The 13485-nt window shown below is 40.2% G+C and overlaps 1 protein-coding gene across 1 annotated transcript; it reads right to left on the reverse strand.

Moving 5' to 3' along the window:
- Positions 1–4295: 4295 nt before the first annotated feature.
- On the reverse strand, positions 4296–13264 carry rell2 (RELT like 2). The gene is made up of 6 exons (XM_085365672.1): positions 13167–13264; positions 11369–11572; positions 8313–8375; positions 7255–7318; positions 6573–6749; positions 4296–6488 (listed from the first exon to the last, which is right to left on the reverse strand). Exons 2-6 carry the CDS (start codon positions 11556–11558, stop codon positions 4889–4891), a joined length of 2094 nt encoding a protein of 697 aa, XP_085221798.1. The 5' UTR covers positions 11559–11572; positions 13167–13264; the 3' UTR covers positions 4296–4888.
- Between the last annotated feature and the right edge of the window lie 221 nt (positions 13265–13485).

The raw sequence follows: 13485 nt of genomic DNA on the forward strand, positions 1-13485 counted from the left end.
TGCGATGCTGCAATCCAGTAAACTTGACTCATGATTTAAGTTGAATTCATTAACCTGTAGAAAACAGACAGACTGATCTAATCATGGTTAACCAGGAACATAGTATCAGTGTTTAAATCATCGGCTTCATTTTGACCGAATACAATTATGTGAATGAAAATCCAGCTTTACATGGAATCATATTGTTATCATCACCACAAAAAGAATAGGTCTTAAATCATGGGCTCCATATTTTTTTATAATCCAGTCACTATACTGTATTTGAGCTTTATTTTTAATTGTACTTAGTCTAACTGGAAATTTTGATATGTTAGAGGTAATTAAGAATGTCAAGTTTTCACTTCAACTGTAAAAATAAAAAATAAAATAGAACATTAATGAATCATCTGCACTGAACTATACTTTTTATTAATCTCTGTCTCTCTTCCACAGCATGTCTTTATCCTGTCTTCCTTCTCTCACCCCAACCAATCACAGCAGATGGCCCCGCCCCTCCCTGAGCCTGGTTCTGCTGGAGGTTTCTTCCTGTTAAAAGGGAGTTTTTCCTTCTCACTGTCGCCAAACTGCTTGCTCATAGGGGGTCATATGATTGTTGGGCTTTTCTCTGTATCTACTGTACAATATAAAGCGCCTTGAGGCAACTGTTGATGTGATTTGGCGCTGTATAAATAAAATTGAATTGAAGAGAAAATAAGCTACAGACACCTGCTCTGTTAAGGCAAATCATAGGCAGTTCATATAGTTATTTTTATGTTTTCAAAGAGTATATAATATATATGCATGTAATGCCGAGTTAACTGTTATGGGTGTTTAATTATAGTGCATAAGTGAAAAAAAAACTTGTGTCTTTCATATACACATATCCAGCTGTGTAAAACAAACAGCCCTGTGAACGTATCATGTTGAAAAGTACAGACATGTTAATGCTGCTAGAAAAGTTTGCTGGAGAATAATGGAAATACACGCTAACGCATGAAGATGCTATATGTTCATTCATTTATAGCCATGCATAACACTGCACAAGGAGGCAAGCCACTCAGAGAATGGAATGAAAAGCGAACGCATGGGAAAAAATGAAAACTGGGACACTAGACCAGGGACTTCTGGGTTTGTTTCTCACAAGGACAGGAAATAATGCTGAACTCTGAACTGTGTCTCTTAAACTTTCTGTTTTAACACAGCTGTGAGTCCCAGGGCTCGAAGCACACAAGAAAGTATAAAGCTGAATAAATACAGATTAGCCCCATTTTAAGGCTACATCATTGAGAGCTAAGTGAGATCAAATTTGTCTATAGCTTATATTGTAGCTTGCTAAACAAGCATATAACTTTGTGCTCCATTCTCTTGTTCAAAGATGGCCAAAACACCAATATTGTGGTTTCTGTCAGTAGTACGGAAAGTTGTATATTAACATTTCACATCCTGTTGTTCTCCCTGCTTTATGAGAGTGTTTTAGGCTTTTCTTCATGAAGTGAGGGAGGTTCGATACATTCAAAGATCAATTATATGATAATGTAGTCTGATAGCTATAGCAGCTTCAAACAAATTAAAACTTGTGTGGTCATCAGTGCTCAGCCTCATCAGTTATTTTAGTGACTAAATGAGTAAAGTGTCGTTACACAAAAATGGAACTAAATTTCTAAACAACTAAAAGCAGACAATAAGTCTTCTTCTGGCCTCTGGAATATATAAGTAGCTAAGTATGCTTCTGTAGTTGAAGCATATAATGACCTTGTTACTATTAATATTCATTAAATTAGACAATATATAGACATAAAAGTAAAGTTATAAATAAATGAATGAATAATATCACCCTGGTTTTACTCTGACACGTGGCCTTTCTTCATATAACCATGTTCAAGTTTCACAGCTACGATCAACTGTACAATCAAATATTGCAAACAGAGTGCATGCATCAATAGAGATCCAGTCTATTCACTTTTATTTTATATCATGTAAAATGTTACAAGTTGCAGTTTAGCATTCCCAATATTTTGAAAATGTACACCTTTACATTATTTTTATTTTTAAGTTTACTTGGAAGTTGCCTGCAGGTTGACAGCTTCTTGGGAAGAAAGTGCAGCTTAGTCGTCCAAACGACCAGCAGACAGTTTGCTGCTCTGCTTTCCAATATTGTTTTTGCATCAGTTTAATGTTGAAAATAACATGTTTGATTTATGCATTTATTTACTTATGCATTCATATTTAAACGACAGAAAACTGAGCCATGGTGTGGGGTTAAAGAGGTTTGTATTTGCCAATGAAAGTGTCTAGCACCATCATAAAAGGCAAAGGTTCTTGAACAAAGTAACAGTGTGCAAGTCCTTATCGGGGCACTACTACTGACAGGGCACATACAGAAGAGTGTATATCATAAATGTTCTGCTGTCAAGGTAAAGTTCTTTGTTGTGCTGTCACCTACTCTCCTATGAATGACAGTTAGCAGTAATTTAGCACAAATATTAATTTGGGGGAAAGAAAATGGAATAATAGGACTGTTTGAACCAGCTTGCAACATTTGCACCTTTATATAGCATAGCATCAAACACAATTACAACTTAATGGAGAGCCAGCACATTAATAAATCTCCAGCTGCCCATGGAGTCATTATGGCTCCACTTTGCTTCACAATCTAATGGATGTGTTGTAAAGAATTACTGTTTCAACCATCAGCTAGACCATCTTACATCTCAACAGCCCGCTGATCCACAGGTCATACTACAGCCATTAGTAAAAGGATATCACTTTATGTAAAAGTGATGGGCTCTGCTATCACCTCAGCTATAGCTAGCTTAGTGCTCATGTCCATGCACTAAATGTGAAAGAAATAACCTTCAAGTACATATCTTCTGCAGTTCAGCCAATAAACACACTTTTTTTAATTCAAAGACGAAGCAAACCTAAGTTTCTGTAACACCGGGTGTTCAACATAAAATTACACCTGCAATACACAGGAACCATTCATTCAGGATCTAGTGTGGTCACTAGTGTTTTTAGGCCCATCATGATTAGATTTGCCAGCCATCGTATGAATATGCTCATCTTTGACTCGAGTTATTTAACAAACAACCATTTTGTGTTCATTTCTGTGTGGTATGAAATCTTGAAAGACAGTGAACACCATCTGTTCATGTTGAATATAAAAGCAAACTTAAAAATCACACAATTCAACACTCCTCAGGAGTTTCGTTAGCATGCTAAAGTCTGCTAATTACCCCTGAAGTCAAAGTACAGCTGAGGCTAACAGGAACATGATTTCTTTTAGCAGCTGTGGAATTAAAACCTACGGAGCCCCACAAGGGACAAAAAAATGACAATGAACTTTTGTGAGATCCAGAGTTACTTTTGCGAGATCTCGCAAAATAGGCCGCATCCTTCGCAGGTCGCATTTGAAGGCCGAGTCGGTGTATCCTTCGTGGTCCAAACTATCCCAGAATTCATAGCGCACCCCAGCCACTTCCAGTTTCCAACAATGGTGGCAGCTACTTAGTTTTAATATTACTCTTTCTGGGTCTCAAAATAAACTAAACTAAGATATTTTGAGGCAAGAATGTAGCTGTGTAAACTTCAAACATCTGCTCGGTTTATCAAGACATCACATATTTGCAAAAGCGCTCCGACGTTTTCGAAGACATCTGTTACCCACCGGCTTGAACCTGACCGCGAGGTCGAGGCTTACTAGAGCCGGGGGGAGGACCATACTCCCGGCACACTGTGCCTCGACCTCACGGTCAGCTTCGAGCTGGCGACCTCTGAAGGATGCGGCCTATTTCGCGAGATCTCGCAAAAGTTCATCTCCGTTTTTTTTCTCCAATGTCCCTTGTGGGGCTCTGTAATAAACCAGCATGTGGGAAAGAATAATAATTTTGACGTGATCGTGGAGCTAGACAAAAAGTTATTGAGATGCATCTCGAGAAAAACTTGATGAAATGTCAAAAAATGTCAATGCAATCATTCTAAAAGATACAGAAATTTCATTCAAGATCACCAGAGGTATTGAGATTCATTCAGAATGAATGTCTGTAAAAAATTGACTCAATGACTGATCCATCCAATTTATATCTAAACAACTTTGTTGAAAAACACTTTGAGAGTTTTGAGGTAAAACTGGATGTTCTATGTCATCTTTTGTGAGATAAACAAAAGAACAAGGATCACTAAACATCAGTTTCATCGGGAAATTTGAAGTAATGTCAGTGGTTGATAAGGTAACATCACCTATAGTTGTGTTATTTTCTTGTAATCCTGTTTCAGCCACTTTAATTTCTCTTTACATTTCTTCACTATGAGGTGAGTATTTTTTTTAGAAAAACTAAATTGCATCTTTGCTGTCAGTTCTCTTCTTTCTGATTTGGTCCATTGTTAGGGCTCATGTTAAAACTGTTGTTTGTATGGTAATATTTTGCCAGATCTACATTCATGTGATTGACCAAACTGTATCTGGACAAATCACTGTATGTTTGCTTCACTTATGTCCTACTCTTACACACAGCCCAAAAACAGATCTAATAACTTGAATTTTTAGCTACGCAGTAAAAAGTTCCTCCATCGGTTCCCAGAACTTTGACAAAGCTCCGGCTGTGAGAAAGTGTGTAGAGCTTAGAGGATTCCCATCATTTGGGGATATTTGGTACTGAAGTGCTTAGTATGGACCAAAGTGTGAACTGAAGAGTGGTTATCCATTATATAAAGACAATTTGAAATTTGTGTGGATGGCTTTTCAATCAAGCATCCAGTCCAGTCCCCCTACAGTGTAACCAGTTAATAATTAAAAATATGCTCATGGTTATTTTATAAGAATGCCTTATTCTACTCAGTGGTGGCAACAGTCACTTTCTTTAGATCAGCACTGGACACTTAACTTTTCACCACTTTGTGACTTCAGCTGTCAGTCCTTTTCCATCTTCAGCTCCACTTCTTCCTCCATTAACTGTGCTCCTTCCACCTGCATCACCTTGCAGTCTCTAATATCTTCCATTTCCATCATGTCCTCCTTCTCTTGACTCAAAGACGGGATAACCTCTACACCAGAAGTTTTTCCGCTCTGGCTCTCAGGTTGTGTAGCACCTGGTACAAAATCTTCTCCTTCAGCTGATCTGATAACCCTCTTGTCTGTTTCAGCTCCAAGTTCATAATCGTCTTCTTTCTGGTCGTTAGTGGTTGACTTCTCTTCTTCCACCATTGTGACAACAGAGAACTCCCTCTGGCTGTCAGGACTGGCTTTAACAATGGTCACACTACTTATTCTGCCACCTTGAGGTGAGGAGGGAGACAGGCTAGAAGGTGACAAAGGTAAACTGCTTGATCTGTCTTTAAAAAGTTGTTCAGGTGAAGATGAAAGGGCAGAGCTTTTAGACTCCCCTGCTGCAACTGGTGACAGTTTATTTTTTTTTAGAATTCCAGGTCTCTTAAATTCTAATTTTTCTTCAGCTTTGGGCATTGTGGTGCCTTCAAGCTCTCTCTCCGGAGCCCGGGCTTGTGATGGACTATAAGTTTGTCTAAAGGATGAATAGGAAACAGGTGATTGGCTAGACATTTCTTGGTGAAGTGGGAGTTTCGGGCTTGGTGTGAGGACACGAGGAAGTTCTCCTTTTACAGCTTCTGGTGGCATATTTTTTGAGCCAACTTTGGGACTTGCTGCCCCTGCTAGGGGGGATGTAGGAGTTTTTAATGAAGAAACTGAAGATGGCGTCTTGATTGGGAAGGAAGATGAAGGGGATGAATCTAGGGTTAAACCTGGTTCCATATCTGAACCAGAGCTTAGGTCTTGAATAAGCTGAGAACCTGTCCTGGAACAGGCGTCAAGCTGACCAGTATGAGTGACAGAAGTGAAACCTGGAATTGATGTGGGCATAGGTACAATGGGTGTAGATGTCTGCAGTGGACCAAACTCATATGCCTCTTCAGGTTTTATCCACTGACCCTCAACATTTACTCCCTTCTCAGATGGAATAGGAAGAGAACTTGGGGCAGAAACAACTGTACTCCCGGATGAAGACTGGATCTTTTTACAAGGTTCAGGATTGAGCAGAGTTTTAATCTGGGAAGAAGGAGAATTAAGAGAACTTGATGTTTTGTTCTCCTGTTGTAGCTCAGTCTCAAGTATGGAATCAGATTTAGTGCCATGCTGAAGATCAACTTTAATGTTCTTAACAGGCACGGGCTCTTCCAGCACTACAGGTTGCTGCTGAACAGCAAATTTAACCCCTCCAATATCTTTGCCCGTCTCCTCCCCTACCTTCATACCTACAGGGTCACTGCCCCGCCTTAGCCCAAATATAGTCACGCTCTTTTTTCTTCTTCCCACATTTGCAGATACTCCACTGGCACTTTCTGAAGGTCGGCGGACTTCCTTAAACATGCTTCTCAGGTTGTATCCGCCATCTTTCCTATCATCGCTGTCTTGGGATTGGTCCAGCTGGTCCCCTGAAATGGCCAATGGACTTGGCCCACCATGAGACTTTTTATCAGTGTGTGTCACTCGGAACCTGAAAGGATTTCAATAAATTAATTATAAATCCTCTTATTTGTCACTACTTTATCTCTGTGTCTGTCCAGTTCTTCATTATTACCTGCCAACAGAGAAGACAGTCTGTTCCCCAGGTCGTTGCTTGGCACGTAGGGTTCTGCTTTGTCTGCGGCCTTTTTTAGATTTAATCTGGGCACAGAGGTGGCAGGAGTTGTGGTCGGTGCCTGAGTGAACTGTGTGGAGATGGGGAGGAATACCACCAATGGACTCCTTACGCAACCTGGCCATTAACATGAGCAAAGTTTTGAAATTAGATTAAATACCTTTCTACCTTAAATAGATCAGAATGTTTTATCCAGCTCAATCCCCTCAGTGCCTTGATTTTACAAGAAACCTGAAGCTACCTTACAGTCTCTGGCTCTAAGATGTTAATGTCCAAATCAACCCCATATTTTGGAAAATGGGGAAAAAAGTGAAGTCCTAGAACATTTAGATCACACTTAGGCTACGTCCACACGTACCCGGGTATTTTTGAAAACGAAAACGGAAAATCTCCGTTTGCAAAAATACCCGTGTACGTGTGGACGTAGCCTAAGATTATTAGAGTCTCAGTGACGTTCACATAGGCAGATTCTTGAAGAATGCCCAGATCATCCTTATGACTGGGTCATAAAATGTGATAAAATGTGTAATTCTTTAACGGTTAATGCAATAATTGTTAGAGGTCATATAAAAAAGTAAAGATTACCATGTAGTGTAACATAGCTTTAGCTGAATAAGCATACCTGGGGTCATGACGTACGCAGACTTTATGGTTTCCCAACATCTCATTGAAGGCTTCCATATTTGCTAGAGGACACAAATAAAAGAAGTAAATAGTAAATTAACAGGAATACAACTTCTACTGTTAGGTCCTGGGTCCGTGATCCAGTTTTATGTATCTGGACATTTTTGTTCCGGTTTATTTAATGCTCTAAAATGTAGTTTATGTTCCTGGCTTTGGTTCTTATTGTTGCGTTTCTGCCTTGTGTAGTATTTGCATCTGTTTGTCTTGTAGTTTTAAGGTTTCTGTTTCTATGCATGTTACATGTCACCCTTGTCATTTTACTCCCAGTCCTAGTGTCACATTCACGTGTTTCTGCGTCTTGGTGTTAGGTCCAGTTCCTGTTCCTGTCTCATCAACCTGATTAGTGTCAGCTCTGTTCCCACCTGAAGCCTGTTCCCTCATTACCCATCCCATGACATTATGAAGGAACTGCCCACTCCCACCCATGAAATAGCCTTTAAGTCAATAGTCCAGTTACTTTTGGTCCCTTTAAAAAGAGCGAGGCACACGTCGAGGAGCTGAAACTCCTAAACCGGGGGTGCATCCCTACTCCAACACAGCTGAATCATATGGTTGGATTACCTCTTCAGCATGCCATCAAGTCTGACAAAGGCCTGATAACAAGCCAATCAAACGAGCCATTTGATTCAGGTGTGTTGGAACAAGGATGCATCTAAAAGCTGCAGGACAGTAGCTCTCGAGGACTGAAGTTGGACACCCCTGTCCTAAACCCTTCATCCAATTTGAATGTGGATACCCTTAAATGAAAGTTGAGAGTCTACATCAGGGGTCTTGAGGGCCGGTGTCCTGCAGCTTTTAGCTCTCACCCTGGGTCAGCACACCTGTATCAAATGAATAGTTCATTACCAGGCCTCTGGAGAACTTCAGACCCCTGGTCTACACATCATTTCCATGACCATTATATAACTATAATTGGAATATGTTATAGGTTTAGAATTTCCAAATTCCAACAAGAAATTAAAAAAATATTGAGAAAATATTGGTGGGTTCTGTCACCTTCATTTTGTATGATACATTTAAGGATCTGCTCCACCGTGTCCTGGTTCTCTTCATCCTCATCTGAAACACAGTAAAACAAACACATTCATCTTCTAGCTGATAAATTCCTTTTATTTTGTTCTTAAAACATAAGAGAGTGAAAGTCAAGATATGGGCCTGAATGCAGGACCTGGCAGAAGGTGGCAAGCAGACCAGCCAACCATCTCTGGAGCTCCACTATTCAGGTTTACTCTGCTGGCATTTGTCTGTACCAGGACAGCCACAAGGTAATGGGGCTATTTACTCAAAGCTGGGGATCTGGTGTGTGCCTATGAGAGCATGTCCACACACCAGTGGGCGTGGGTGCGGAACAAGTGGTGGTGGTCAGATTTCTAAAGTGTGCCGTAGTTCAGTCTGGAAGGTGCTCAGCTGATGTGTGTCATCAAAAGAAGACACTTCAGTGATTCTTAATGGCAGAAAGGCCATGTACTGTCAGGGAGAGACTCACCTACTCACTTCTGCTTTTCACAGTGCTGCAAGCAGCAATGCTAGCCGGCACTGTAAGCTAGAGGCACGTGATTCACATCACTTCAGTTTTATTTGCACACCACTTATTGCAGTATAACGCAGGGAGTGTTCAAGGTCAGCTGATCCAGACCCAAAACGGAAAGCTTTAAGACTAATCTTAACATTTTTGTCAGAAGAGGGACCTGAAAGTTGAAGGCTCTGCCTCCCATCCTACTTTTTACCACAAGTAAAGTGCGCTCTAACGAGGTACTATGCTACACTGAGGTCTTTGAGATAACATGGAATTCATCCCAGAGGAAATGAAGGGAAGCCAGTAAAACTGCTCTCTTTCTAGTCCCTGTCTGCTCCCACTGCAGCATTTGGATCAACTGAAGGATTTTCTGGGAGTTTTTAGGTAATAATAATTATGATGAATTACAGTAGTCAAACTACAAGTAACAAATGCAAGTGGTAAATGAACTGGTTGTTATACAGCGCTTTTCTATGCTTAACTGCTTTCTATCTAACATTCACACACATACTTCGATGGATCCATCGGCGAGCAACTTGTGTTCAGTATCTTGCCCAAGGATACTTGGCACACAGACTCGAGCAGCCAGGGATCAAACCGCCAACTTTCCGATTAGCGGATGGTCTGCTCTACTATCTGTTAAGCTACACGACTGGCATCTCAGCTTCACGCTAAGACCGAATGTTTCTCATTTTAAATTTACTGTCACGGGTCTGTGACTCAGTGTTTTGCGTTTGTTGATTAATTTATATTCTTCGATTATTGTTATTCAGGGTTTTGGATATTCCTTAAGTTGGCCTGTGTATAATCTCAGTCTCTGGGTTTTTCTCTCTGCCTGTTTCATGTTTCCTGTTTTATTTTGGGTCGAGTACAATAACCTCAGTTTTATCTGAATTAAGAAGCAGGAAATTAGAGGTCATCCAGGTCTTTGTCTCTTTGGTGTGTGTTATCTGAAGCTGGGTATCATCTGCATAGCAGTGAAAATGTCTGCTATGGTTTCTAATAGCAATGGGAACTATTTAGAATTCAACTTATTTTTAATTATGTAGCGCAAACTCAAAACAACAGTTGCATCAGTGCGCTTCATATTGCACGGTAAAGACCCTACAACAATACAAAGAAAGAGAAAACCCAACAACCCAAACAGTGGGAAGGAAAAACACCCGTTTAACAGGAAGAAACTTCCAGCAGAACCAGGCTCAGGGAGGGGCATCTATCTGCCACGACTGGTTGGGGTGGAGAGGAAGAAGAGACAAGAGATTAATGATAACAAATGACTACATGCAGAGAGGTGTATAAACACATTGTGGGTGGAAAAGGTGAATGAAAATCAAAATTTCCACAGAACCCTGTGGAACTTTATAATTCCAGCCTTATTGTGTTATGAAGACTCCCCGATTCCGTGAACCAATTGGAGTCTATTAGATAGTTATGTAATAGACTAGCTACTAACCAAACCACTGCAGTGCCTTAATATGTGCAGCACATACTATAATATCTGTAATAAAATATTGTGCTGGGGTCTAGCGCAGAGATGAGTCCCCCGCAGAGATCATAAGATCATCTGTAACCTTCACTAAAGCCGTTCCTGTGCTGTGAATTTGAAACCTGACTGAAAGTCTTCAAATGAACCTCTGCAGATGATCTGTTAGCTGGTTTACAACTACTCTTTCAAGAATCTTCTAGATAAAAGGAAGGTTGGAGATATGCCTACATTTAGCGAAGACAGCTGCGTCAAGCGATGGCTGTTTAAGTAACAGTTTAACTACTGCCAGCCTAAAGTCCTGTGGTATGTGTCGGTATTTGGTTCATTTATTAAGGAAAAGATTTTTGGAGGTTAACTCAGAACAACTGGAGCAAAAAATGTAAATAAATATCAATAGTATTGAAAGCAGCTGCAGGTAGTGATACATCTGCGAGATGGTTATGAATGATCTTTTCTTTAACAATTAAAACATTCATGAAGGGAAAGCTTTGCTCAACAGAGCTCTGACTTTCAGCCTGGCTACAATCACTGATTACCAGTAAGATGTTCTAGTTTTACAAAGTATTTCTCCAGGCTAAATGATGATCTTTGAAATTAGCGAGACGCTATTTCCTCTCCAGCTTACGAGTCATCTGCTTTAACGTGCACATCTGTGACATGACAAGCACACGAGCACAGCCACTACGATAGATGTGTTAGCAAGCTAACAATAGCCCACTGTTTGTCATTGTTGTGGTTAAATAAATGAATGCAGCTTTAATCCTCTATTTATGTTACTAACAGACACTGTCACAAACAACAAAATGTTTCTGTTCGCTCTGTATTATTGTAGAGTCTTTATCTTACAATATAAAGCACCTTAATGCAACTGTTGCTGTGATTTCTTGCTATACAAATAAAATTGGATCATATACATTACTCATAGTACTCTAATAGTAATCTATTACAAATATATATGTAATTGTCACATGCACAATAATGCCAGTATGGCTAACTTAAACCTTATTTTACTTTCTGTCTTCCTTGATTAGCCTTTTCTCTCCAACCCACCATCTGCATTTTCTCCTAGCTTCTCCTCCTCCTCCTCATCCCCCACGTCTGTTCGACAGTGATAGCCCTTCTTCTTCAAGAGGTGGCAGATTAGGAAGCCCAGCAGTCCCGTAAGAAAGAAAAGGAAGACCACCAGAAACATTATGTAGGGTGGAGGCGTCCCTGCCCCCATGGCTTCTAATTCAGTCATAATGTGGCTTCAACCTGAAACAAAACAGAATCCATGTCATCCTTGAACTCCACTGTTGGGACAGTAATGATCTAAGCAGGAACATTTTTTCAGAGGCTGCAACATTAACATCAATATTAGGTTAAGAGGATAGAGAGACTCCTCTAGAGGAAGTGGACGTGAAACAGAGCAGGAAGAAATGTGTGTCATACTACGTGCATGCCTCATCTGTATTAGTTAATGCAAATGCCACACACACATCTACTGTTGTCTTATTATAGGCAGTTAGGCTGTGAAGGGTTGTTTTCTAACCTTTAGCATGACTACGCTTTAACAGGGTGTATGAGTTGTGAAAGTTACGTACGTGTTTTCTATCATAAACTAATTATTATTTAGTTGAAAGTTTTGTCATGGTCCTCCTGTGCGTCTCCACCATCTCTCTTTGTCTCTGCGTCTGATATTGTGCTTGTTGCTCTGTGTGTGGGTGTTTTTACCAGCCTCACAGAGGCGGGATCCTCCTGGAAGCTCCGCCCTCTGCACCTGAATCAATCAAGCACCTGTGGCTCAGCTGGCACTCAGCTGTTTGCTACTTAAGCTGGGACCTGACCTTCAGTCTTTGCCTGAGTGTTGTCTAACTGTAGTCGTCTGCACTGTGTCTCTCTGCAAGGCTCTGTTTCAGTTTACTGGCTAAAGAGTTTAATGCGTCTCTTCCTGTGGCAGGACGGCCCAGTGGAGTTTGGAGAAAGTGTTTGTTGCTTGGCGGATTCTCGAGAGTCTCAGAGGATCGGGAACTCTGATTCACCGACCTTCCTTCCAGGGAATTTTGTACAAATAGGACGTTTGAACTGAGAACTTCAAAAAGACTTTGTATAGAGTACTGTCTGCACCAACACTGTAAATAATCTCAGTCCTGCATTTGAGTCTGGCCAGACAAACCGTGACAAATGTACCTTTATTTAAAACACCTGTTTGTCTAATTCAGAATAGTCTCAAGAATTATATATGTATCTTACATTAAACCTAATAATTATTCTATTAACACCAGTAATTGTAACACTCATATAATCTTTTTAGTGGTATTTTGGATTATATTACAGATTGCGTGAAGTTTTTTTAAACATACCAACAGAAAGCCATGGAGGCAGACATGATTAACAAAAAGATCCAAAGATGTATTTTGGATTGCATTAACCCCACAAACACAAAATCCAACTAAGCCCACAAAGGGAATCCAAAATCTCCTGGAAATAGGAGTAAGAACAGGAATCATGAGGGAAAGCAAGCAGGCTGATGACACAACAAATCCCACACACGTGTTCATGTAGTTCCTGAAAAAATTCCAAATCATTGACATTTTCTTATGGTTAAAAAAAAGCTTATGTGTAGTAGATCTTAGACAAACACAGATCTGGAAAAAGGTGTCACCTGCAAACGTCTCAACCACTCAATCTTTTTCCTGCTCATTGTTTACCATACTCGTCTTATTCTTCATTTACTTTGCTTTGGTTATTGTAAAGTCTCTTAGGCTCTGCCCAGGCAACAGTTTCACCTACAAATACACATTATAGGTTCAGAACTCAGCTTTTTGTCTGTTAAGCAACAAATATTCCTGTAACAAATATTTCTTACCAGGTTCACTGCCTGCGTGGACACATCGGAACTTGTGAAAGTCTGCGATGTTACTAAAAAACAAGCTACTAAAAGAAACCAATAACAACAAAGCAAAAACGCTGTTCAGATTTAGCCGATAAACATTGTTTCCAATGAGTGTGGTGGATAAGAAACTATCATACAGCGTGTGCCCCTCCAGTCTGGCTTCCCTTTAGCCCCACCTTTTCTGTCTATCTCCAGAGAAGAGATGGGGGCGCAGGGCAACCACGTCCTTTTTATTCACAAAAAGAAATGTTACAAAATCTTTTACAAGTAAAGCTTTATGCCTGTAGTACAA

This window comes from Diplotaxodon limnothrissa, linkage group LG2, assembly GCF_057381915.1.
Source record: "Diplotaxodon limnothrissa isolate DT_005_m linkage group LG2, D_limnothrissa_male_GT1.1, whole genome shotgun sequence".
Classification (NCBI taxonomy): Eukaryota; Metazoa; Chordata; class Actinopteri; order Cichliformes; family Cichlidae; genus Diplotaxodon; species Diplotaxodon limnothrissa.

Coding starts and splice junctions, on each gene's coding strand:
- rell2 (XM_085365672.1), bottom strand. CDS start 11,558: ATGACTGAATTAGAAGCCATGGGGGCAGGGACGCCTCCACCCTACATA. Junction 8,376..11,368: donor GCTAGGAGAAAATGCAGATG/GTGGGTTGGAGA, acceptor ACTGTGTTTCAG/ATGAGGATGAAGAGAACCAG. Junction 6,750..7,254: donor TGCGTACGTCATGACCCCAG/GTATGCTTATTC, acceptor GTTAATGGCCAG/GTTGCGTAAGGAGTCCATTG.